This window comes from Balaenoptera musculus, chromosome X, assembly GCF_009873245.2.
Source record: "Balaenoptera musculus isolate JJ_BM4_2016_0621 chromosome X, mBalMus1.pri.v3, whole genome shotgun sequence".
In the NCBI taxonomy this organism is placed as follows: Eukaryota; Metazoa; Chordata; class Mammalia; order Artiodactyla; family Balaenopteridae; genus Balaenoptera; species Balaenoptera musculus.
This window is the reverse complement of record NC_045806.1, coordinates 89,927,068-89,954,168: the sequence shown is the minus strand read 5'-3', so window position 1 is coordinate 89,954,168 and position 27,101 is coordinate 89,927,068. Positions and strand designations below refer to the sequence as shown.

At 35.0% G+C, this 27,101-nt stretch overlaps 1 protein-coding gene across 4 annotated transcripts in view; it reads right to left on the bottom strand.

The window, feature by feature from the left end:
* The window catches only part of TBC1D8B (TBC1 domain family member 8B), an 80,548-nt gene that overhangs the window by 52,143 nt on the left and 1,304 nt on the right, over positions 1-27,101 (bottom strand). For all 4 annotated transcript variants that reach the window (XM_036840140.1, XM_036840138.1, XM_036840137.1 and 1 more), the window contains exons 2-7: positions 14,838-14,948; positions 12,288-12,406; positions 11,567-11,792; positions 10,612-10,852; positions 7,943-8,150; positions 7,134-7,301 (exon numbers count right to left, since the gene is read on the bottom strand). In XM_036840140.1, coding sequence (XP_036696035.1) covers positions 7,134-7,301; positions 7,943-8,150; positions 10,612-10,852; positions 11,567-11,792; positions 12,288-12,406; positions 14,838-14,948 — 1,073 coding nt within the window. The remainder of the gene's footprint in view (positions 1-7,133; positions 7,302-7,942; positions 8,151-10,611; positions 10,853-11,566; positions 11,793-12,287; positions 12,407-14,837; positions 14,949-27,101) is intronic.

The following is a 27,101-nucleotide window of genomic DNA, read 5'->3' as shown; positions in this document are numbered from 1 at the left end:
TGCAAAAGAATGAAAGTGGACCGTTATTTTACACCATGCACAAAAATTAACTCAAAATGAATTAAGGACTTAATCATAAAACCCAAAACTATAAAATTCCTAGAGGAAAATATAGGGGAAAAAGTTCCTTCACGGTGGTCTTAGCAACAATTTTTAAGATAGGACACCAAAAGCATAAGCAAATGTCAATAAGTGGGACTACATAAGGTTAAAAAGCTTCTGCAAAGAGAAAGAAATAATCAACAAAATGAAAAGGCAACATATAAAACAGAAGGAAGTATTTGCAAACCATAAATCAGATAAGGGATTAACATCTACAACATATAAGGGAATTACACAACTCAACAGCAAAAAACAAAACAAAACAGAACAAAAATCCTGATTAAGAAATGGACAAGGGACCTGAATAGATATTTTTTACAAAGATATACAAATGGCCAACAAATACATGAAAAGGTTCTGAACATCACTAATCATCAGGAAATGCAAATCAAAACCACAATGAGGTATAATTACACACCTGTTAGAATGGCTATTATCAAAAGACTATTATCAATAGTCTTATCAATAGCTATCTTATCAATAGCTATTATCTATTAAGTGTTGGCAAGAATGTGGAAAATAGGGAGCCAAAGCGCACTGTCGGTGATGATGTAAATTGGTACAGCGCTATGGAAAACATGTATGGAGGTCCTCAAAAGATTAAAATTAGAACTACCACATGATTTGGTAATCCCATTTCCGGGTATACATTCAAAGGAAATGAAGTCACTATCTTGAAGAGATATCTGCACCCTTTTGTTCATTGCAGCATTGTTCACAAAATCTAAGACAAATCTAACTGTTTCCAGATGAATGGATAAAGAAAATTTGGTGTGTGCATATATGTGTGTGTGTGTGTGTGTGTGTGTATGTATATATATATACACACAAAAGATTATTATTTAGCCATAAAAAGGAAGTTCTGCAAGGTGCAGCAACATGGATGGACATTGAGGGCACTACACTAAGTGAAATAAATCAGACAGAGAAAGACAAATACTGTATGATCTCAGTTATATGTGGAATATAAAATAGCCAGCTTTATAGAAGCAGAGTAGAACGGTGGTTTCCAGGGGCTAGGAGTAGGGGAAATGAGATGTTGGTCAATGTGTACAAACTTCCAGTTTATATGAAAATAAATTCTAGGGATCTAATGTACAGCATGGTGACTACAGTTAACAATATTGTATATTTGAAAGTTGCTATGAGAGTAGAATTTAAATGTTCTCACTACAACAACAACAACAACAAAATTGTAATTACATGAGGTGGGAGATATGTTAACTAACCTTACTGTGGTAATCATTTTAATATATGTGTATCAAATCATCACATCGTACATCTTAAACTTACACAATGTTATATGTCAATTATCTCAATAAATCTGGGGGAAAAAAAAGAACCTGGCAGTTCCTTACACACATAGTCGAAGTTTAACAAATATTTGTTGAATTTTTAAAAATTCAAAAAAAAATAAATGAGGGATCAAACCACAAAAAGATATGGAGGAACCTTAAATGCATATTGCTAAGGAGTCGGTCTGAAAAGGATACATATGGTATGATTCCAACTATATAACATTTTGGAAAAGGCAAGAGTATAGAAACAGTAAAATGATCAGTGGTTACCAAGGGTTGGGGAGAGGGATAAACAGGTAGAGCACAAGGGATATTTAGGGTGGGGAAATTATTCTGTATGATACTATAATGGTAGATATATTATGTATTTGGCAAAAGCCATAGAATTGTACACCACCAAGAGTGGATCCTAATGTAAACTATGCACTTTAGTTAATAATGTATCAATACTGGTTCATCAATTATAACAAATGTACCATACCAATGCAAGATGTTAATAATAGGGAAAACTGGGCATAGTAGAGGGCGGGTGGGTGTATATAGGAACCCTGTACTTTCTGTTCAATTTTTCTGTAAACCTAAAACTGCTCTAAGAAATAAAGTCTATTAATTAAAAAGATTTAAAAAAGGAAAGTATGACAACTATGTCCCATCAAATAGAGAATATCAACAAAGAGAAATTATTAAAACAAAGAATCAATCAACAATGTATGAAGGATTTCAATTTCTTCACATCCTCCTCAACATTTGTTATTGTCTGTCTTTATTATTAGAGCCACCCTAGTGGGTGTGAAAGGGTCTCTAATTGTGGCTTTGATTTGCAGTTCCCTAATGACTATTTACTTCGAAGATCTTCATGTGCTTAATGGCCATTTCTTTATCTTCTTTAGAGAATTGTATATTCAAATCCTTTGGCTGTTTAAAAAAAATTAGATTTTTTGCCTTTTATTTTTGAGTTGTAAGAGTTTTTTATATATTCTGGATAGATGTCCCTTAACAGATATATAATTTGCAAATATTTTCTCTCATTCTGCATACTGTCTCTTCACTTTCTTGATGGTATCATTTGTACAACAAACATTTTTAATTTTGATGTAGCCAATTTGCATATTTTTTCTTTTGTCGTGTTTTTATGTCACAGCTAAGAAAAAAATTGCCTAATTCAAAGTCATGAAGATTTAGTCTTACGTTTTCTCTAAGAGTTTTATAGTTTTAGCTCTTACATTTAGGTCTTTGATCCATTTAGAGTTAATTTTTGTGTATGGTGTAAAAAAAGGTTCAACTTTGTTTTTTTGTGTATGTATGTGGATATCCATTGTCCCCACACCATTTGTTGAATAGACTATATTTCCCTCTTTGCATTTATTTGGCACTCTGTTGAAAAAATCAATTGACCAGGGACTTCCCTGGTGGTGCAGTGGTTAAGAATCCGCCTGCCAATGCAGGGGACACAGGTTCAATCCCTAGTCTCGGAAGATCCCAAATGCCGCGGAGCAACTAAGCCTGTGTGCCACAACTACTGAGCCTGTGCTCTGGAGCCTGCGAGCCACAACTACTGAGCTCATGTGCCACAATTACTGAAGCCCACACACCTAGAGCCCGTGCTGCGCAACAAGAGAAGCCACCGTGGTGAGAAGCCCCCGCACCACAACGAAGAGTAGCCCCCACTCGCCACAAGTAGAGAAAGCCCGCGCGCAGCAACGAAGACCCAACACAGCCAAAAATAAAATTAATTAATTTTAAAAAATCAATTGACCATAAATGTAAGACTTTATTTCAAGACTCTCAATTCTATTACACTGATCTATATGTCTAACCTTACACCAGGAACATGCTGTCTTGTTTACTACAGCTGTGTAGTAAGTTTCAAAATTGAGAATTGTGAGTCCTCCAACTTTGTTCTTCCTCTTGAATACTGTGTTAGCTATTCTGGGTCCCTTGCATTTCCACATTAATTTTATGATCTCCAAAGCTTTACTTTGAATACATATCAGTTACCCAGCTTCTGTGGATTGTAACTATACCAGAAGTCTGAAGTTACCACTAGAGGTACGGAAAAAAGGCTCACTTAACATCATCCCTTTAACTTTAGTAGCTTAAGAAAGATGAAAAGAATGTCCATGACTAAGGTGGAGGAAAAGTAGAAGTTTAGGGTAAAGCAGTCCAGTAGTATTTCACCTTGAAACCCAAGAAGCCAACAAGACCTAGAAGGGTTGAAAGTTAAGAGGATTCAGGGAAAGTTTAAAAGGAGTATTCAAATCAATGTCTGAATATAAGGGTAGGACAGAAGAATATTACAAAGGAAAAAACTATTAGTGAGTATATGTCCCGTATTACAACACTTTTCTTTTTTAAAAAGCTTGTTTTCACAAGTCTACTTTACTATTAATGTTACATTTTGCTGTTCTAATGAGGGATTATGTTTTTGCAAAACCAGTTTAAAAATTCATGGTTGGAGTCTGGGTCTCAAGCAAAGTACATTCTCTTAATTTAGGCCATATGACTGAGGAACCAGTTTATCTATTAGTAGTATATCTAAACTACAGGAAAAGTAGCCAAGAAGGAAAAGAAAAATTAACCCTTAAGTTATGAAACCCCAAACATCAATATATAAAAGGGATGACAAGTGTGCTGCTTCTATCCATGATTACCTTTTAAGTATTCATAAAAATCACACTAACATATTCACCTTCAAAGATGCTGGCTTAAATCAATTTAATATTTGAATTGTTTGAAGAGCATAATAAAGTATTCAGGAAACTAAGCTTAAATTACTTAACTTTTGGGCTTCCCTGGTGGCGCAGTGGTTGAGAATCTGCCTGCTAATGCAGGGGACACGGGTTCGAGCCCTGGTCTGGGAAGATCCCACATGCCGCGGAGCAACTAGGCCCGTGAGCCACAACTACTGAGCCTGCGCGTCTGGAGCCTGTGCTCCGCAACAAGAGAGGCCACGATGGTGAGAGGCCCATGCACCGCGATGAGGAGTGGCCCCCGCTTGCTGCAACTAGAGGAAGCCCTCGCACAGAAGCGAAGACCCAACACAGCCAAAAAAATAAATAAATAAATAAATGATAAATCCATATGTCTAAAAAAAAAAGATTAATATTTCTTTATGTGTAATTTTTCTACAAACTATTAGATTTAAATTAGAATATCTCACAAACTCAACATAATAATGATGGTTGGGGGCCAGAGTTGACCTGTAAAATAAAAAATTAGAGCAAAAATACAAAGAAATACTTCTCTTAGATATCAGAAGCTTATCTTAAAATAGGCTCCTGTTCATAGCACATAATTTTAAATTAGCGCTAATTTTATTTTTAATAAAATTTCTGATTTCCTAACGTTGAAATAAATCTACTCCACACAGCCTAATTTATATTATAGTTACAGAAAACATATTACTTTATTCTTATTAAGGCAAACAAACACCAGTTGTGTGCATTAAATTATTATTCTTATCTGCATTATTGTGTAGGATAAGGAAGCCATTACTTCTAATTTAAAAAACTTAGAAAGATAGGGCTGGTTATGAGAACTAATGAAACAAGTATGTTTACATATACTTTGATAATCTGTAGAAGACATCTGCCCTTCTAAACACTTCAATGCATACATAGCTCAATTTCTACCACTTCTTGACATTCTATAGTTCCTATGATCCACTTATAATGTAGTCTCAAAGCATCAAGTAAAGGATCTTTAGCAGTATTTTCCCTCTTAGGCCACTTTGCTTAAAATTAAGCTAAAAGGGCCCACTTTTCTTTCATTTAGTATAGTTTTGAAAAATTACCATATCTGGTAATATTTCTTGAGTATATGTGTTAATAAAAAAAATAAAAATTAATGTGTTTTCTAAGCATTTGATTAGAATTTTTCAAAACCTGTGTATGTACCCAGATTTTAACATAACTTAACAAAATGTGGAGAATTTTAATTGACATTTAAAAATTTAGACAGAACTGGTACATACGTACAATCCCAATTGTTTCTGGGAGCATTTGTTCTTTGTATCACATTTTGATGTACTCACAGGAAAAATTTCCTAGTCCTTCCTGTATTCATATTTAGATTTGTTGATTTAAACTTCTTTGAGATTTAGAATAAAAAGTCTTGTTGTTTGTGTAAATTTTACCAGATTTGGTAAAATTACAGAGTATAATTTTTTTCTTTTTGTTTTAGTATGCTAGGTATAGCTATAAAATAATGTAACTACAATTTCTGTCATTTAGAAATCAAATGGAACCAGCTCCTGTTTAACAAGCTCTCTCTTTACTATTTTAAAAAATGTACTATAAATAAAGCTAGACATATACAGATAATACTAAAACAAGTTAATATTCTTCCTCATTGCTAAGATAAAAATCTTCAGTGAAAATAGAATGTTATGACAATTTTTTAAAAATACATTTCCAAGCACCCAGTATACCAGCTGGTATTTTGTACGTATCTTTATTAAAACCTTTAAAAATGGGTAAGAGAAACTAGAAAGCTTAGAACTTTGACATACACCTGCAAAGACAGTAAACATTTTGAAACAAAATCCTTTCTTAACTGCTGAGCATATCCAACTATTAGAGGGGCCTGAGAGTCTTCAGGGGAAAAAATTCCAGTTATTCAGGTTTAAGAGACACAGATAAATTAAAGGAGAAGGAAAGATAAGCAGAGCATTACATCCAACATACAGACTGAATCTGAAATGGACTAGGACAGAAAAACAAAAGTGAGATAAGCAAGAATACGGGAGCAAGACTGATCAGATTTTACTTATGTCCTCACATCAAACTATGGTATATCCTGGGTATATATTTGAAGAGAATGAAAGATTAGCAAATTGGGGCAAGAAAACTCTTAATGGCCAACACGAAAGTTCTGTGTCTGGAACTGAGATACACATATTTTTTTAATTATGTTTTCATTGTGCTTTTCTATTATCAAAGGAAGAGTTAGTCTTGTCAATCCTGCATTCTAATTGACTTAGCATAATATTTTCAGTCTCTGCTCTGGAGAAAGAAGTAAAAGCCTCTATAATCCAATCCAAGTAAAATAATATAGCCAGTAAAGCCAATGTTGATTTTTTTCTTTGCATTTTTAATTAAAATATAAGTAGTTATAATGTGATGTTTTATCAATCTATTAAAACATGAGATTCCTTGGCATTGAAAAAGAAAATTAATTTGAACTGAAACTATCTACATTTCCATAAAAGACAGACATCAAAATCAGGCTTTTAATCACCCTTTGCCAAGAATATTTGCCTTCTCTAATATTTTACTAGTAAATAGATATGTCACTATTTTGCTTTGGCCTAGATTATGCAAATAAGGCTGACCTACTTGATGTTAAATAAAAAGATAGATTGTCTCTCTGCAGCAATAAGAGGAAAGTCCTTTTTCAATGCCTTATTGAATTCTCAAATATAGTTTGAGTTGTTAAAAGCCATGTTATGTGAAAGTACAAGGTGTGTATATATGATAAACAGCAAATATAGTCAAGAAAGATCAAATGATAATAATTTTTTTAAAACTCTGAATTCCTAAAAGAAGATAAAGTCCTTAATTCTCACTTCTGCTTTATGATGTGCCTTAGAGAATATAATTTCTTTGGTATTCATCTTTTAAAAAAACTCAACCTAAGTATAAATAGGAAAGGTACTATGAATTCCTTTTGAAAGTACGGACCACACAAAACACAAACCTTTTTATCAAAATGACTTGATTGCTAGATACTTACCTCTGTGCTAATATCGTGATACTGAGTTGAAGCTGCCCCGCACTTGAGCCTGAGTTTTGCCACCAATTGCTCAAATTCTTTAACTTCACTGAAGCGAAAAGCTGTTTTTCCTTTGATGCTAATGATGACAGATTTGCTGGAATCATTTGTCTTATCTATAGCTAAGACCTGGGGGATGAAAACATAAATGAATCGCATTTTCCCTTGTTACTGACAAGGTCAGGCAAAATGTGTTTAGCTTATTTTTTTGTGGCTACAAGTTTTGGTCTGTGGTACGACTTAGTAAGAAATAGACTTTGGGTACTAGTTGTACCACTAATACAAGCAACCTCAGTGCAAGATATTTCACTTCTAAAGGAAAAGGTTTAACTAACATATAACCTTTAAAAATGACAATACAAATGTAAAAATTCAGTGCCGCAATACGGACAATTGATTTCTGACTTACACAAAAGCTATCAATTCTATTCTTTCTCACCATGGGTATCAAATATGATAGCATAAATTTTGGTATCCATGTCATAAACATCTGAGTGATCATGCTCCATGTTGAGTCATCCCAAACCCTTATCTTGTTTATTAATTTTTAATTTTTTTCTTTTTTCATTTTCAGTAAGAGCTATAAGGCTCTTATCCTAGTACTCTTATCCTCAGGAATGGTAATCTTATCCTGAAGAATATAACTGGACTTAAAAATGATTATTTAAAACTACTAAAAGGATGTTGCATATTGAGTTTTTAATAATTTACAGAATTAAAGGGTATTTTACTCTGTGAATGGTAACATTTTTGAACTAAATTTGTTTTACCTCTCGTAATGGAATGATTACACTACATAGATTGCCATCCTGGCTAGCAAAGCAGATATAGTTTTCTGAGATGCACATTTTTCCATGAGCGTTGAAGTGGCTGAATGGTACCCATAAGAAACATTCATGTACTTCTTTCAAAGTCTCTTCTTTGGGCAGCCTAAAAAAAGCATTAAACTGCTCACTGTGGGCTCGATTTTCCAGACCTCTATAGGAAAGAAAAAAAGGGGGGGCTCAAATGATGACTTCTAAAGTATACACATGTCCATACTGATTAATCTAAATGCACTGTAAAGCAGAATGATTAAGCACTACATGCTATGTTCTTCAACAAATTATGAAATGGAAGAAACACTGATTCCTAACCAATTTATTTTGTTTGTTCTCTTTTCCAATTTTGTATTATTAGTAGTAGATTACAATGCACAACAGTTAGAGATGATGTAGGTCTTCAAACCATCTATTAAAGGGTGATTTTCTGGAAGATTACTATATTATTATATATTCATAATATGTGAATATGGCTAAAATCAATCTTGGCAGACAATAATTTTTACATCTGGTTATCAGAAAATCAAAAGAGCTACCCAGTTCAAACAAAATAAAATAATGAAAATTTATGGCATCAAAATTTAGATGGGAAGACTAGTACATAAAAATAATATTAAAATTAAGTGAAGCAAAAATGTAAATGAATGTTTAAAAAATTCAAAAGTAGAGGCAAGATAAAACAACACTGCTTGCACAATATTGGGCACAGAATGGGTGTCAATAAACACAGATGACTTGTTAACTGATACATAAGTATATAAATAAAAAACAATTGCTTAAAATAGTACAATTTTTCTAGAGGCACTAAACACTTGTGCTAAGCAGCAATGCCATCTGGGGTAGTGAGTAAATTATGCAAGTTCGAACTCAAAGCCAACAAAGTTAAAACTAAATTTATCCTTCCAGCATATACTATTTGAATATGTGGCAGTTCACAATGTCTTTCAAAACTAATTCTGATAAATATGAACAAAGAACCACATTAATTTTTACCTCACTTAAATTGTAATTTGGTGGGCTATTTCACTATTATTTAAAAGGATAAGGACTTTTTACATGAATGAAAAGATGTCCATGATACATTATTTTAAGAGGGAGAAAAAGCAGATTGTAAAATAATATGTGATGTTTAGATCCCCTCCATGCTTTTGGCAAATATTTTTAATTCATGCATTAAAAGGCCTGGAAGGATATACACTGAATTTAGCTATTGTAGTACATATTTGTAAAAACAATAAGCCAAAGCAATAAAGATACTCCAGTTTATAAAAAAGTCATTTGGAAACTAAGTCCAAATAAGCTATTGTTCTTTTTAACTTACTAGAAAAAAGGATTTAGATATATACAATTTTCAATAGGCTCTTTTAAAACTGCACATAGACGAAAATGAATTTCCTATACCTCATTTAAATACAGACTTGGTAATGAATAACTCATTGATAGATGGCCTTTTAGAATATTTTAAGGGAAATAAAATGGCTAAAAATGTTTGTTTATGGTGGCCAATCAAAACAACCTACAAGAACAAATGCCTCACTATAACATAACATAAACTGTATTTTTAATCCTTATAGAGTTCTATTTATAAATCATGTACACTGGGACCTAATTTTGGTAATAAGGTGTAAAAAAATTCACCTCGCTGATCTATTTCCAGAAAAGCAGGAAGGCTCACAAAGGAACCCTTATGTATATAGCTTTTAGGAATGGTTTAAGAATAGGCAAGAGGAACAACTGTACCCAAGTTAGGGCTATGTAGCAATCACACAACCAGCCAAGTCACTTGTTCTGGTCTATCCATAGGACTGCAGCTTAGGTTTGTCTCATTTACACTTTCCCATACAGTCTATACCCTCATCCTTCTTGCCAGAAGTGGTTCTCACTAGCTATTTCTGGATCCTCTCCGCCCTCCCTCCCCTTTGGCATGCTCAGCTCACTTCAGTCAACTGTTCTGAGTGTTGAGCAGGATGAAATGGCTCTGGTCAGTTTCAGCAAACCAAATATAGTGGCAAACAGCTACCAGACAGATACTTCTGATGCAGGCATTAATAATGATTAACATTTATCTAGTGCTTTATATTTTACAAAGTGCTTTCAAACGTTATATTGCTCATTCCTCACAAGTGCTCTCTGAGGTACAAATGACCGCTGAGAAAACTGAGGTCCTGAGAGATTATGACTTGTCCCAGGGTTGCTCTACTCTCATTCTGAAGCGCATGTTCCATTGACTCTACTAACTTACCCTTTTAATAAAAAGTGAAACTGTCGGTGAGGGGGGTGGGGGATGGTGGGAGAGGGAACTATTGGGAGTTTGGGATTAGCAGATGCAAACTATTATATATAGGATGGATAAACAACAAGGTCCTACTGTATAGCACAGGGAACTATATTCAATATCCTGTGATAAACCATAATGGAATGGAGAGGATACTATTTGTGAAATGCACATGAATAAACTAAAAAAACCCACACATCTATGATTACTTCAAAGAAAAACTATCATATAACATAGAACAATTAAATTTTTTAAAGAACAGTTAACTTTTAATGCTATTCAATGCTACCATTCTTTGGTCAAACAATACTTTAAAAGTAAATATTAATTAAGCTTTGAATACCTTTTAGTAATTTGTAGAGGATCATCAAGGATTGGGTCATTATCAAATGTTTCCTTATCAAAAATTCTTTTTATAGCATAGTTTGCCAGCTGTTCCATAAGAAGGTATGTTTGGTTAATATGCAAAAACATTGAAAAGTAGTGATTCTCTCCTTGGGAACACACATGAATACTCTCTGTCAGTATGACATTTGAAGTCTTTTCAAGTTTTGAGACCGCATCCCAGGAGATAATGAGTTTTACTGCAAATAAGAATTATAAGCAGATATGATTAAATTTCTCAATGTTGATTCACATTTATCAATCAGGTCTTTCAAAACAATAGTTAACCACTTGAAAAATGCTATGAACAACTAAAATATTTTAGAGTTCAAGATATTAGTTAAAATTTTGAAGCATAACAATGAACATACAATAATTGGTGATCCTAGGAACAGATATAATTTTAAATAATTTTTAATTTTTTCTGATTCGATATTTAAACCTGATATTAAATTTGATATGTCAATTTACACAATTATATAACCATTGGTGTAAAAGCTATACATGTGCTATGAACAGTACTGTTTGATTCTTCTTTGTAGCTGTGAGCCATTAGGTACTATGATTACTATATGTATATTGTATGTTTAAAACAAGTATTAAAACATAGATTAAAGAAAGTAGGTAGTTTAGAACAAGTGAAAGAAAGGAGTCACATGCTAGATCACCATCATCATTTAATATTCATTTGTCTCCCACAATATGCAAGGCATTCTATACACAATTCTAATGGTTCTTATGTTAAACAACCAGTCTTAAAAGTATTCTTTCCCTAGATGAAGTAAACTTTTTAATGCACAGTTTAATTACCCTTAATATCTATCCTATTACTTTATATGCAACCTAACACCACCACAGAGTTGATAGGTCAGTCTGCAAGTTCAAAGTCACAGTAAGCAACAGAAACCACTTACTTTCTGATCCCAACAAAAAAGAATAGAAGCTCAGAAAGTTGGTGCTAAGATATAGCCAACCCTGACAAGGAACCCGTCCTTTCCAATAACTGCACGAGTAATAGGTCACTAACTTTTCCTGCTCTGGTAAACCAAAACATTTTTCAAATTTCAAAAGGGCTTCTCGAAATTTCTCAGGGTCATCTTCTTTTGCAAAAGAATGTTTTCCCTCTTCAGCAATTAATCCCTAAAGGAGACAAAATATTTTCTGAAAATTAGTAATTACCTACCAACAAAAATATCTCTCACATATTTAAACAATTCATTGAATAAAACTGTACACACACACACACACACACACACATGCATGTGCACACACATCTCTTAGGACAGAGGTGAGCAGATTTTGTTTAATTTTGTAATTAGGCTTTTTCTAATGCCTCACAAGGAGCTACCACAAATAGAAGTGCTAAATATTATTTTGATTGAGTGAAGGGTTCATTCAAGCTGCAAACTCAAGAGATTCTGAAATGAAAATATCCCTAATGGCACTCACAAGGGCACCAAAGACTAACCGCTAACTTTACAATGTCTTTAGTTCTGATTCTGATATTCATATATGTGATTCTGCCAATTCTGAAAGGTGGCAGTAAAACAATGACCTGCCATGCAGCTTCGATCCTCAAATAAGAGGGTCAAAGACTTTAGTATTCCATCTACAAAATATATCCATGCCACTTACTCTTATCTTTCCTTGTACAAAATTAGTAATATCTTCATTAGAGTCAAACACAGACAAGGTCTTCATGATATTTTGTTCTAACCATTCCCAATGTTTGGTTATTTCTTCTCTGTTGGCTCCTGATTCATAATAAAAGAGAATGAAAGACTCAAAGAAAACTCCACACACAAAAAACTGCTCTTGATATTTATAAGCTTAGTTTTAAAAGAAATAAAATTATATTTGCTCATTTTCAAAAATGATCATCATAAAAGAATAGGGGTACTACATTTATTCTCTATTTCATCACTATATGTGGGTAGGAACACTATAAGTAGAAAGAATAAAATATTTAAGGAAAGTGGAGAAAAGTAAATACAACTCATGAGAAAAGATATAAAATTCTGAAAACAAGGTGCCAGTAACTGGTGCCTACGGTAACCAGTTCTTTTAAGAGAATATATAGAGTAGCAGAATATAAATATACATAATGTAATCTTTGGCCTTCAAATAATACAGTCAGTACTGTGCCTATCTGTGTGACTGCAAACAGCATGCACATGACAATCCTATGCACACTGTGTAAATGTGGATTTCAACTGTGGCAACTCTATCTCAGAAAGTATGAAGCCTTTGCTCAGAGTCAACTCCTTCATTAAAAGGTCTAGTCAACTTAAAGAAATTTTATGAAAGAGGTTAGAAATCCTGTAGCAAGGTTAAATCCTTGTGACCTCCTGCATCAGTGTTAGGTGGTTTATTGAGGGTCAGACTAAATACTACACTTAGCTCTGGGTTGCTTTGGCTTGAAGAACATTTCAATATCTATCAATTTCCCCCTATAACCCACAGACCTTTAAGATCTCTCTAGCACTGCAGATTATACAAATCTCATTCAAAAGAAATATCCTGACTTCTAAGTACGTTTTATGATATATGGAGAGTGATACATTAAAAAATTTATTGACACTGCAAAATCGCCTATTTCCTACAGTTCAGTTAGAATTGTATTCATGTTTCTCAAGTCATCATACCATGTGTAATATCTTTCTTTAATGAACAACAAATAAAAGCCATGGGGAAATTTTAAGGCCTTAATTTTGGTCCTTTAGGTATAAAGAAGCTTCATTAGTAGGTAACTACTATATTTCTGTATCAGGTTAATTTGGGGGAATAAGTTGTATTATCATCCATTTTTTTTAAGTAAAAGGGATATTTTTTTCTAAATAACTTCTACCAACCAGATTTAGAGTTGAGGTTATAGACATCTCATGATGTCAGCAGGTGTAATATCTTCTTCATTTAGTTTAAACAGCATTCAATTTAAAAGAGCCAGGAGAAAACACTCACCAGAAACACTAAAGGAAGTTTAGAGGGAGATGCACAAAACAAGCCACACATCTTAAAAAATTAATTGTATGCTGTATGTTCACACATATGAACTGTCCAGAAATTGACAGGCTTTTATTTTTTTAAAAAAGTATGTATACTTAAAAGAAGAGGGGGGAGAAGAGAGAAAGAATGAGAAAAAGGCAGCCTTTCAACATTAAAAAAGCCACAAATCTCGGATTCTAATTTAGACCAACATTGTAATGGCATCATAAAAGAAGTAAACTGTCACTGTATTTTTTTTTAAATTCTGAGTTTCTTTGTTAGGAAGAACCATCCTAATTCCTTTTCTACCACAAAAGATATATGTGGAAGCATCTGAACCACCCCAGCATGGATGAATGTGTAGCATTACATGTAAGATATCCCTTCATATTTCAAGGATATGGTGCCTTTTGCGAGAAAGTCAGTGTGTAACTAAAAAAGGTTCAGATTTTTAGGCTTAAATTTTCTTAGGGATCAGCCTTTAAGTTTTGAACTTGATTCTCCTCATCTGAGTTATTAGAGATGAAACAAAGTACTTCATGGGGGAGGTTCTCATCTTCCTAGCAGTTGGGTTAAGCAGGAGAGGTATTGGGTTGGCCAAAAAGTTCATTTGGGTTTTTCCATAAGATAGTATGGAAAACCCAAACGAACTTTTTGGCCAACCCAATAAGTTGAAGAAAGGAGTCATACAGCAGTAGCACTAAGCAAAATTTACTCAGAATCAGCACTGCTGGAACACATGCTTTAGGTCCCTCACATTAATGGATTTTTAAAAAATAATTTGTAATCCTTCTTAAATAAATAGATATCTTTCTAGTCTCTCAAATAGAGCTGCACATTTAACTCGTTTCTAAATCAAAACAACTGGGGAGATTCTATTCCCATATAAGTCATTACAGAGTATTGAGTAGAGTTCCCTGTGCTATACAGCAGGTCCTTACTAGTTATCTATTTTATATATAGTAGTGTATATATGTCAATCCCAATCTCCCAGTTTGTCCCTCACCCCCCCCACGTTTCCCCCTTGGTAACCATAAGTTTGTTTTCTACATCTGTGACTCTATTTGTAAATCAACTATACTCCAATAAAAATTAATTTAAAAAAAAAACAAAACAACTGGGGAATATAAGTAAATTTAAATATTCAATTTCTTAAGATCCTTATTTGTTTGAATTCCATGTTTTAAAAATCATACTCACCACAAGCAATTGACAGGTAAACTTGAGAATCTGGTGTCTGGTGTAGGATGCGAAATGGAGCTACTTTAGCAGTGGAGTCTAAGACTGAATCAAGAGTCCCAACCAGAAGCCCTATTGTAATAAAGAGACTGTTGAAACAAGGATTTTACAAGAGATAAAATCAATATCGCTTCATATGACTAACAACCAATGTTTTTTTTTAATTTCTAGCCCAAAGCTTCCTTATAGAGATTTTTCTTAAAGAAAAAATAAACTCAGGATGAAGAGATTACGCTGCTCCAATGTCAGTAGTTCTTGAAAATATTATCTTTCAATAAAAGAATAAGTCAGGTTCAGTTGTCTAAACCTCATGATATATTTGCAGCACTTATTTACCTCCTTTACAAGGTTGTGTATAGAGCAGATAAGAATGTAGATTCTGGTACCAGAGATTACCTAGGTTTGAATCCTGGCTCTGGTACTTACTTGTGTCAACTTGAGCCAGTTGTAATTATGTTTTCTTCATCCTCATTTGTAAAATAAGGGGGTAAAAATGGAGTCTACCACAAAAGGTTGTTGTAAAGATGAAATGAGTTATTATTACACATAAAACACTTAGCATATAGCAAAAGACTCAGTGTTAGCTAATACTATTATAAGAAAACAATGGATATTTAAACAAGATAAAAAAAACCTTGATTAATTAAAATGCTTAGGTAAGGGGAATTTCTTTTTAACATTTAATTTCTCAATTTGGAATTCAAGCCTTTGATCATTTAGCTTCAATTTAATTATCTGATATTTCCTACTCCTCCCTAGAATAAAGTTTGTTGTTTTCTTAAACAACTAATTTCTCCCTTAAAGTCTTTGCTAAGCAAGTCTCTTTTTACCTAGAAATGCTAATGCAAGTCTTGTAGCCCAGTCTGGCTAATCCAAATTCTACATTTTCTTCAAGACCCAATTCCCCTATGAAATCTTCACTGGCAACCCCAAGCAATTATGCCTTCCCTTTTCTCTGACCACTTATGGCACTTAAAGTCTATATGACACAACCTAGAATTCTGATTATTAGGCTAGTTATTACAACTACTTTCTAAGTGCTTCATGTGTATTTATCTTACCTCCTTATCTAGATTATTAGTTCTCTGGAGACAATAAGCATGTCTTCTACCTCTGGGTTTGTATCCCTAACTTTCAACATATTGCTGGACACAACAGGAGCAAAATTTGTTGACTTAACTGTATCAGTGAGATAGCTGAAATACATAAATCTACCTTCCTTTTCTGGAAGCTTTGATTGGTTGAGTGTTTGTTTTAGTTTATGAGGCATTCCTCTTTTATTTAGCATACAGACTTAGAAAAAATAAATCAATTATAAAACAGGCCTTTGGCTATTTTCCTATCTTTACCCACTTAAAAGGAGTTAAGACTTCAAGCAAGCTTTGAATGAGAATATAGGTAGGTTGGCAGATGTGAGGTAGGAAGTTTATTATAAGCATAGAGGGAGGCAAATTAGAAGAGTAGGAGATAGAACAAAGAAATAAAGAGAAATTTGGCTCAGCTGAAAGAAAAGGGTGGGAAAGTAGATGTAGGAATTGGTAAAAAAGTAAAAATAGGGGTCACAAATGCAGCATAACATCAATTAGCAATCTTACAGAGGGTTTTGATAGTGCGGGTCAAGTATCAAGAAAGATTTTGGCAATCACAACACGTGCAGCTTATAGAAAGAAGAAATTATCTGGGACTTCCCTGGTGGTCCAGTGGTTAAGAATCCGTCTTGCAATTCAGAGGACGCCGGTTCGATCCCTGGTCGGGGAACTAAGATCCCACATACTGTGGGGCAACTAAGCCCGCGTGCCACAACTACTGAGAGCCTGCCTGCCGCAAACTACAGAGCCCACGTGCTCTGGAGCCTGCACGCCACAACTAGAGAGACGCCCGCGCACCGCAAGGAAGAGCCCGCATGCCGCAACTAAGACGACGCAGCCAAACATAATAAATAAGTAAAGTTTGCATAAAAAAAGAAATTATCTGATATGAAAAACCTATACTATGAATTGAAGACTAAGAAAAAGAAATATGAACATCCAAACAAATATTATGAAAGAGACAGTACCGGGGAAGAGAGAATGGGAATGAAGAGGAGAGACAGAGGAAGTGATTATATATCAACTAATAATGAGGGAATTACTGAAGGGCTTGGAGATAAAAGGCAAAATCTATCACTTTCAGAGTGAAAAAGTGTAAGAAATTGGAGATCTGGCTAAGAGACCAAGGACAAGATAAGAAAAGTAGAAGTTGGTGAAAGATAAAGAAATAAAAGTGGGAGCTAAACATATGCAGATAGCTTCTTCAGAGCAATGTAACTGAAATTATTCAGGAAATGGAAAAAAGGAGGATTTTCTCAGTTTGAAGATGGGAAAGTAAAAATACTAAAATAGATAAAAGAGTAGTAGTAAAAAACAACCAAAAGAGGTAACTATCTTCAGGTTGAAAAAATGGAATCAAGTGTATGAATGTCTGTTTATATAAATAAACATGCAATAACTTGACAAAACTGTCAAAATAAAGGAGTTCAAATAAAAGCATTCATTAAACACAGCACTGTTAAAGCTGCTGGATTTGGCTTCCAAGAATTTAAGTTCTAAAAAAGCTTTCAAAAAAGTTTTTTCAAATTTGCGAGGAAAATCATTTATTTCATGTTTACCACATTTTAAATAAAAGTAGCTCAAATTCTATTTCCTTCTTTATATACCCTAGAAAAAGCAGTATTAGAAGAATGGGAAAAAGAACAAAGAGGTAAAGAAAAGTTTGGCTCAGCTGAAAGTTAACAGTGGGAGTGTGGATGTGTGAGGAGGCAGAAAGGAGAGGCCACAGATAATCATTCCTGAGTAACATAATAACAATTAGCTCTTTGATAGAAAGTTTGAGACTGGGGACAGACAAAGTGGTCAAAACCACTGGCAGGAAAGGTCATTTTTTTGCAACAGAAATGTTTGCAAGATTATAAGTGCTTTACACTATGTAGAAAGGAAATTGTTCGGTTTTTGTAAGTGCTTTAAATCAGGCAGTTAGTGTAAAACCATGCAACAAATAATTTGGAAGCTAGTGCTAGAATACATTTCTAGTCACTTGGGGAAGTCTTCCAGCGCATTAAGCTATAATCATCATCAAGTCCCTGCAAGTCATTTAGGAATTAATATGTGCCAGTGTCTGGGTTCTAAAAGTACATGAAAACAAGCAGACAACTTTGGGTTGCTTTTCCATATACACAGAGGTTTATCATGTGACAGCCTGAATATCCAAGGTCATGAATAAGCCTACATATGGGAAGTTCTATAGCAATATTAAATTGGGAACAGAATAGATATGGTCTCTCAGCTGCATGACAGAACAAGAGATTTAAAAATATCAAGAAATTCAAAGCATTCTTTGAATGTCTATAACTGAGTAAGGTATCAATGTTCTAGACCCTATTAAAGGTCTATGTGGTTTTGGTAGCATCCTGACATATAAGTAGCAACAAACTCCTTAAGGAAACTCATCACCATAAGTGATGTGAAATACTTTATTAAATGACACAGCAAGATAACAAAAAAAGCAAGGTTCTGTGATTTTTAAAAATAGGCAATTTACAGGTAATGATAATTGTTCATGAACCAGTTATTTGGATGGATAGAGATAGAGCACCACTGATGTCAGAGGTGAAAAACACCCTAGCGTGTCATGTAGTCCAACCACGCATACATTCGTCTGCTCTGTGGTATCCCTGATAGAAAGCCTAGCTTTTTCCTGTAAACTCCAGAGTTCTCCCAAGGCAGCCTATTGCATTCGTGGGAATTTCTACTAATTAGAAAGTTATTTCTAAAATATTTTATGGTTGACCCTTGAACAACACAGGGGTTAGGGGAGGTAACCGCCACACAGTCAAAAATCTGCATATAACTTCATAGTCGGCCCTCCTTATCTGCGGTTCTACATCCTCGGGTTCAACCAACCGCAGATCATGTAGTACTGTTGTATTTATTGGGAAAAAAACACCCCACATATAAGTGGACCTGCACAGTTCAAACCCCATGTTGCTCAAGGGTGCACTGTATATATCCAGATGTTATAATCAGGGCTGGCTTTATGAGCTTGTGGCCTGTCCATTAAGGCCTCATGCTCAGAAGGGCCCTGTGCTTGCTTAATACTCGACTGTCACCCATCTTAAAATTCTAAATTTTTGAACAAAGAGCCCTGCATTTTCATTTTGCACTGGGCCACACACATTAGGTAGCCAATCCTGGTTACAGTGGTTTTCTCCAGGCAGCAGGATGATGGGTGATCATTATTTTCTTTTTCACACCTACACATATTTTCTGATATTTTTACAATGAACATTTTTTAACCTTTAAGATAGAAAAATGAAGGTATTTCTTATATACTTAAAAAAAAAGAAAAAGGAAGGTCTTTCTTAGGATAAATAAAATGCTATTCAATACTTCCTTGCAACTTTGGGGCAATACAAAACATATGCTCTATTCAATATGATGGGTCTTCAAGTATTATTATTATAGTTACCTTGTCTCCCCTTGCTTATTCTTCTCCTCCCCTACCTTAAAATATACCTAGTTCTTTCACCAGTTTGTTGCATGAGATTGTCTGGGACTCTTATTATTTCTTCTATCATTCTCTTAACATACCTATTTGTCAAAGTCTCTTTTGAAATGTGTCACTCAAACCTGAATACCAGGTAAGATCTGAAAAAATGCAGGTTTTTTATATTGTGGGCTACATGGTTCTATTAATGCAGTCAAAGATCATACCAGCTTTTTCAGTCCCTATGTCATACTATCATCATACTAAGCTTGTGATCAACTAATCCACTGTGATCTTCTCCACAAACATAAGCACCAACCTAGGTATTCTCTGTCCTGTACAGCTGATTTTTTAAAAAACCTAAATGCAGTTTACATTTACCCATGATAAATTTTAGCTCACTGATTTTAACCGAGCATTCTAACTTGTCCAGATCTGACTCTTGATTTTATCTTCTATGATAGTGATTCTCAACCCTAACTGCAAATTTGAATCATTTGGAGGACTTTTAAAAACTCCTCAAGCTCGACTTTTAAAACTACTAAAGCCTGGAGATTCTAATTTAATTCATCTGGGACAGGGCCCGGGTATTCTGTTTTTTCCTTAACTTTGTATTATAAAAATTTTCAAAAATAGAATAATAAACTAAAACTTCTATGTGCATCACGTAACTTCAGTAATTATCAACATTTTGCCAATCTTCTATCATTAATCCCTCCTAGAGTATTTTAAAGTAAATCCCAGATATATCATTTTACCCATAAATACTCCAGTGTCATTTAGTTTATTTTAAAAGGTTCTCAGCTGAATCTAACATACGGCCAGTGTTGAGAAAACTGATCTATGGTATTAACTGTCCCTTTCCATTTTCAGACACCTACAAATTTGATAAACATTTCTTTTTTATATTAGGTTAATGATAATGATGAACAAGTAGGACCAAGAGCTGAGTGTTGGAGGAAGGGCCACTATAAAAGAGCCAAAGCTTGAAGATGGTACTCATTATCAATGTGCTAGTCTAGTACACTTTCATTTGACAAGTGGCTCTTTCTGCTGGTAAAGTAGATTGAGGACACTGTGTAAGGCAACACTGCTCTAGCTACAGAAGTCATTAAAATGAACTTCCTAATACAAACAAAATTTAATTTCCATTCGAAGTAAAATGTTAGATTACAATTTGGGGCCATAGAAATGATTACTGGAACTTTATAGTGGATTCTGTATCTTGTCTTAAGTTGCCGTATTTACAAAGTCAAACAAGTACACCTTTACTGAATTTTTTATAATCTCAAGTTCATTAAAAGTTGATGAACAAACTAATTAGTAAAATGACAACACACTTAGTAGGAAATACATTCAAATAGGAGAAAGTAGTGTTCTCAGTAGAGGTTGTAGGTTTTCCTGTTTCTACTGCTTTTGCTGCCAGTTCTAAGTCCTTAAAACAAGACTGTGAATGCTTATTTTACAATTATCCAATAGCCACAGCTGACATTTTGAAAGCTGCCAACTTTACACTAAGAGCTTTGGAAAACTGTTAATAAAAATAACTCTTTTGTCCTGTTTTCCCTCTCCCTGCATTTTTTTTAAAGACATTTACTTGAAAACTAGATATACATAAGCTCTCCTTTCCTTCCCTAACTGAAATTTTTGTTTCATTAAAGGATTTAGAATTTTTTAAAGGTAAGTAACTGATGACATAAATGGCAGATTACAGTGTCATGGGGGTAAAAAAGCATACATGAATTATTAATCAAATCCAGCTATACTTCTAAAGATTAAAACATAGAGAAATATGAGAATTGTTACCATCTTTATTTACAGCACCTTAATACACTTCAAGACTTATGCATCACTGTACAAAATGAGTAGCCCTCAGAAAATTTAAAAAAATACAACATCTGAATTCCCAGGTGCAAAGCAAAAAGCAAGTGTGGCAGCAAATGAAAACTCATACATAGTATAGTGCTTTAAAATCATTATTTAGAAGAACTAAAGCTGGCCATGATTTTGGTTAGTTTAAAACAAGAGGAGAACTAATGATTAAAACTTCACTTTTTTATACTGGAGTGAGAGAGAAAAAAACAAGACCATCTAGGCGGGAATTGAAATGTCAGTGGAGACAAAAAACAACAAAGGTTTAATTCTCAGGTCCCTTTGATATTCTATCTCCGGTTTTCCGGGTTTTCCTCTTCTATAGAAGAGGACATTGCTCTTCAACAACTTTTCTGGTTGCTAAGGGCACTATATCTTGAGTCTCATATTTTCAACCACAAATAAATGAATCTGGAGTACTTGCTGTGTCCCCAACAACTGCCATCTTTTGCTTTTTCACTACCATATTATTCCTCCCACTTAGAATGTCCTCCCCAGTTCTCTCTATCAAACCACAGCCCAGATATTGTTGGTGCTGAGAGATGGCTGATTTAATTTTAAAACACAATCCAAACTGGCTTTTGGCAAGTTGCTCCACAGATGTCACACTGGGATTCTGCCACCAGAATACCACCTATTGTTATTAACCACTGCTTTTAGGAAATCTTTGTATCATTTAACAGGACATTAGATAAGCATACTTTACACCAGATCTGGCCCTGGAAAATTGCTTTGGGAGTTTCAAATACTCCTCATGCATGACTATTTATAAGCCACTCAAACCAGGCTGATATTATTATTGACTACCCCAATAATTACATATTTTGCTTGCTTACTTGTTTATTATTTGTCCCACCAGATTATAAAGTCTGTGGGGGTAGAAACTATTTCTGTTTTATTCACCACTGTATACCAACACCCAGGACAGTAGCCAGCTACTACCCATTTCCCTGCTTCCCTTCACAGTGAAATTCCCAGACAGAATTATGTAAATTCACTCTGCTCCCAGATACTTGCTTGGCTCATATACTCTAGTCCCTCTGGTCTCTGCGCATAGGTCACCTTAAAGAAGTGTTCCTACACCAAATTTATCTAAAATACCAATCCCCTTCCCCCTCTATTACTATACCTTATTTTTTTTCATATAGTTTACTGCCACCAGCCATATATTATTTGTTTATTTGCCTCCCTCAACTAAAATGTTAGCCCCATGAGAATGGGGATTTTGCTCTGCTCACTGCTGTTATCTCTAGCACCTAAAACAGTGCTTGATTTTTAGAAGACACTTGGTAATTACCTGTTCAATGAATGTATCTTGTAACATCACATTTAGGATTTACTCTTACCTGTTGTGCTCATACAGCAGCAGCAAAAGGTGAAAAACTGGGCAGATTTTCTAACATCAAGGTAATATAAAATCCATGTCACAGCTGTACAGCAACATGGTAAACATTATAGTGCCCTTTATTTTATTAATTTTTAGCTTACTTTACATCTATACTCTTTCCACAACTGTCCACCAGAAACACGGGCTTTCACCAGCTGAATCATTATTTCTTCTTCAGGTATTATGTTTTGAAAACTGTAACTAAGATAACTAAAGTTATACATACTCTTCAGTACCACTAAGACAAGTGATGCTTATATCTATAGAAGCACTGTTTGAGAACTTCTGGGTTTTGGGAAATTGTAGATCAAAAAGAAATTCTGTCCTGCTATTTTATTCTAATTGCTGTATATTATTTTGATTAAAAACCATAGATGCAGGAATTCCCTAGCGGTCCAGTGATTATTACTCTGTGCTGTCACTGCCGAGGGCCCAGGTTCAATCCCTGGTTGGGGAACTAAGATCCCAGAAGCCATGCGGCCAAAAAACAACCAAAAAAACCATAGATGCATTGTCATTATCATACCAAAATTCTTGAGTGATTAACTATGAGTGTTTTGATTTTGTAGTGATATCACTGCATATTGTATATACTCAATGTTACTACTCCAAATCAATTTCTATATACAACATGGGAAAAGTAATTACTAGGGAAAATGGTACAAATATAGATCCTCATTTGGTCTTCGGGTAAAGAAAATGGCACTTAACATCTCATACCTTCATTAATAGATAAATGAACGTCAAATGTTTATATAGTTGCTCGCAGGTTTCAAAACTCATTTGACTCACATAACAATGCCATGAGATAGGGAAGATAAGTTTTGTTCCCATTTTACAAATGACAAAACAAAGCCTTCACAAAACAATTACAACTGAATAGACACATAAAAATATTAAAGAAACAGGGAAAATAAAGGAAGCAGGGTGAATGGGGTAAGTGGAATCACTGGACTAGGTGGTGTATTCATGCATTTGTGGATTCTAGCTTGTAGTTGACTTATTAAAGAAAAATCTCATAGGGTAACCCCTGGGGAGGGCAAATCACACTGTGCTCAGTTCCCTCCCTGGGACATTTTGATACAGGTGAAATCAAGTAAAAAATTACCTTTAAAGATCTCTTCAAATGATATAATAAAGAACAACTCTGTAGGTTTTGAAAAATGAAGGATGGTCAGTATCATCACTTTTAAGTCTTGATTTTCTTTTCATTAGAACGACATCTACTTGACAGCAAATATTAATTTCCTACTTACATTATAAATCTCCAATATCTTAACCAAAAAAAAAAAAAGGAAAAGAAACCAACCTAATTGCATACAATCTACATCATTACGACTTTAACGTAACTCTTGGGGATTGAGGATTCAGGACCCTAAGGTAAACTGGAGTGGTGGTTTCCAGCCTATGCTTAAGGGAGGAAAGACTCCAGCAGCAAGCAGGGGAGGGGAAAGGGAGAGAGAGCAGAGTATTACCAGGTATCTGAAGAAAGGCCCAAAGCTTATAGGTATGCAGTCAATAATCCTTCCAATGGAACAGGATAGAAAGCCCAGAGATAAACCCACACACATATGGTCACCTTACCTTTGATAAAGGAGGCAAAAATATACAATGGAGAAAAGACAGCCTCTTCAATAAGTGGTGCTGGGAAAACTGGACAGCTACATGTAAAAGAATGAAATTAGAACACTCCCTAACACCATACACAAAAATAAACTCAAAATGGATTAAAGACCTAAATGTAAGGCCAGACACTATAAAACTCTTAGAGGAAAACATAGGAAGAACACTCTATGACATAAATCACAGCAAGATCCTTTTTGACCCACCTCCTAGAGAAATGGAAACAAAAACAAAAATAAACAAATGGGACCTAATGAAACTTCAAAGCTTTTGCACAGCAAAGGAAACCATAAACAAGACGAAAAGACAACACTCAGAATGGGAGAAAATATTTGCAAATGAAGCAACTGACAAAGGATTAATCTCCAAAATATACAAGCAGCTCATGTAGCTCAATATCAAAAGAACAAACAAGCCAATCCAAAAATGGGCAGAAGACCTAAATAGACATTTCTCCAAAGAAGATATACAGATGGCCAACAAACACATGAAAGGATGCTCAACATCACTAATCATTAGAGAAATGCAAATCAAAACTACAATGAGGTATCACCTCACACCGGTCAGAATGGCCATCATCAAAAAATCTACAAACAATAAATGCTGGAGAGGGTGTGGAGAACAGGGAACCCTCTTACACTGTTGGTGGGAATGTAAATTGGTACAGCCACTATAGAGAACAGTATGGAGGTTCCTTAAAAAACTAAAATAGAACTACCATATGACCTAGCAATCCCACTACTGGGCACATATCCTGAGAAAACCATAACCAAAAAGAGTCATGTACCAGAATGTTCACTGCAGCTCTATTTACAATAGCCAGGACATGGAAGCAACCTAAGTGTCCATCGACAGATGAATGGATAAAGATGATGTGGCACATATATACAATGGAATATTACTCAGCCATAAAAAGAAACGAAATTGAGTTGTTTGTAGTGAGGTGGATGGACCTAGAGTCTGTCATATAGAGTGAAGTAAGTCAGAAAGAGAAAAACAAATACCATATGCTAACACAAATATATGGAATCTAAAAAAAAAAATGGTCATGAAGAACCTAGGGTCAGTACGGGAATAAAGACGCAGACCTACTAGAGAATGGACTTGAGGACACGGGGAGGGGGAAGGGTAAGTTGGGATGAAGTGAGAGAGTGGCATGGACATATATACACTACCAAATGTAAAATAGATAGCTAGTGGGAAGCAGCCGCATAGCACAGGGAGATCAGCTCCGTGCTTTGTGACCACCTAGAGGGGTGGGGTAGGGAGGAGCAACAAAGCCCGGGCGCCACAGCTACTGAGCCTGCGCTCTGGAGCCTGCGAGCGATGACTACTGAGCCCGCGTGCTACAACTACTGAAGCCCGCGCACCTAGAGCCGGTGCTCCGCAACAAGAGAAGCCACTGCAGTGAGAAGTCCGCGCACCACAACGAAGAGTAGCCCCCGCTCGCCGTAACTAGAGAAAGCCCACGCTCAGCAACGAAGACCCAACACAGCCAAAAATAAATAAATAAATTTATTTTTTAAAAAAAGAAAAGAAATCTTGGTTTATTTCTTCAGACAAACACTCTCTTATTCTAAAGAGATGGGGCTAGAGTAAATGGGAGAGGGTAGGATAGAGATAAGAAACTGATGCAATTGATCCATGCTCTAAGAAAGCATGTCAAGGGAATTCCCCGGAGGTCCAGTGATTACAACTCCCGAGCTCTCACTGACGAGGGCCCAGGTTCAATCCCTGCTCGGGGAACTATAATCCCACAAGCCGCGTGGCAAAAAAAAAAAAAAAAAAAACTACGCCAAATGAAAAACCAAACACAGAAAACAAGGAGTGATTATATAAAGAAAATTTGCAACAAGTAAAAAAACATTTACTACTACATAACAGTGATTTGATTCTCAAAAAGCTGATTTACTTATTAATTTTCAGGAACACAGTAGTTGTAACAAAGTGAAATACACTTCTTTGGTAGATGAGGCCAGGAGTACCAGAAAAATTCTGGTAAAGTGAGATTATGGGGAACCAAAATATTGTGCTGTAACACTGGGCTGGAAAATCTATTTTAAATATATTCTGATCTGTTCTCAACGGACTCAAGTGGGTAAATTGTCACTGGGTAATTATGACCATTGATTCTCAAGTTTTAATCTGGTAAACATACACATCTAATAAATGGAAAGACTCCTCTGCAAAATAACACTTGTAATTTTTGAGAATGAGAAAATGACAAAATGTGAAGTTTAATCAGGCAATTTTTGTTGCCGTATTTTCAAGAGGGCCTTTTCAGACGCTGGATAGGATGAATAGGTCATGCAAGATTTTTTTTTAAATGTCCCACAGAACCTCAAAATTCTCTCCACACTGCTGGGGTGTTGGGAAGAAAAGGAAACAACAGCACATGTTCATCACCATCTTAACAAAACACGTTGATTTGGCTCCTGTTATCTTTCATTTTATCCTCTCAGCTCTGAGGTAGACACCATTTACCAGAAGGGAAAAAGCAATATCACCTCCTCCATGAATCTTTACCCAACCCTTCAGTTATTTGGTTCTAATTATAATTTGCCTAGTTTAGTAGTTAATGGGTTATAATTATAATTTGCCTGGTTTGCTGGTTACTTCCCCCAAACCCGACCCTCTGCCACTTATCCAGATTAAGAGCACTTCGAAGGCAGGGAACTGAATGTTAATTATCTTTGTACCCTAGCATTCCATGTGGCACATAGTAGGCGCTTCAGGTTGAATAAATGAAAGAATGTGTCGAATATAATTCAACAGGCGATTAGGATGGGATTAACATGCAGGTTTTGGGACTCTTCCCTCTT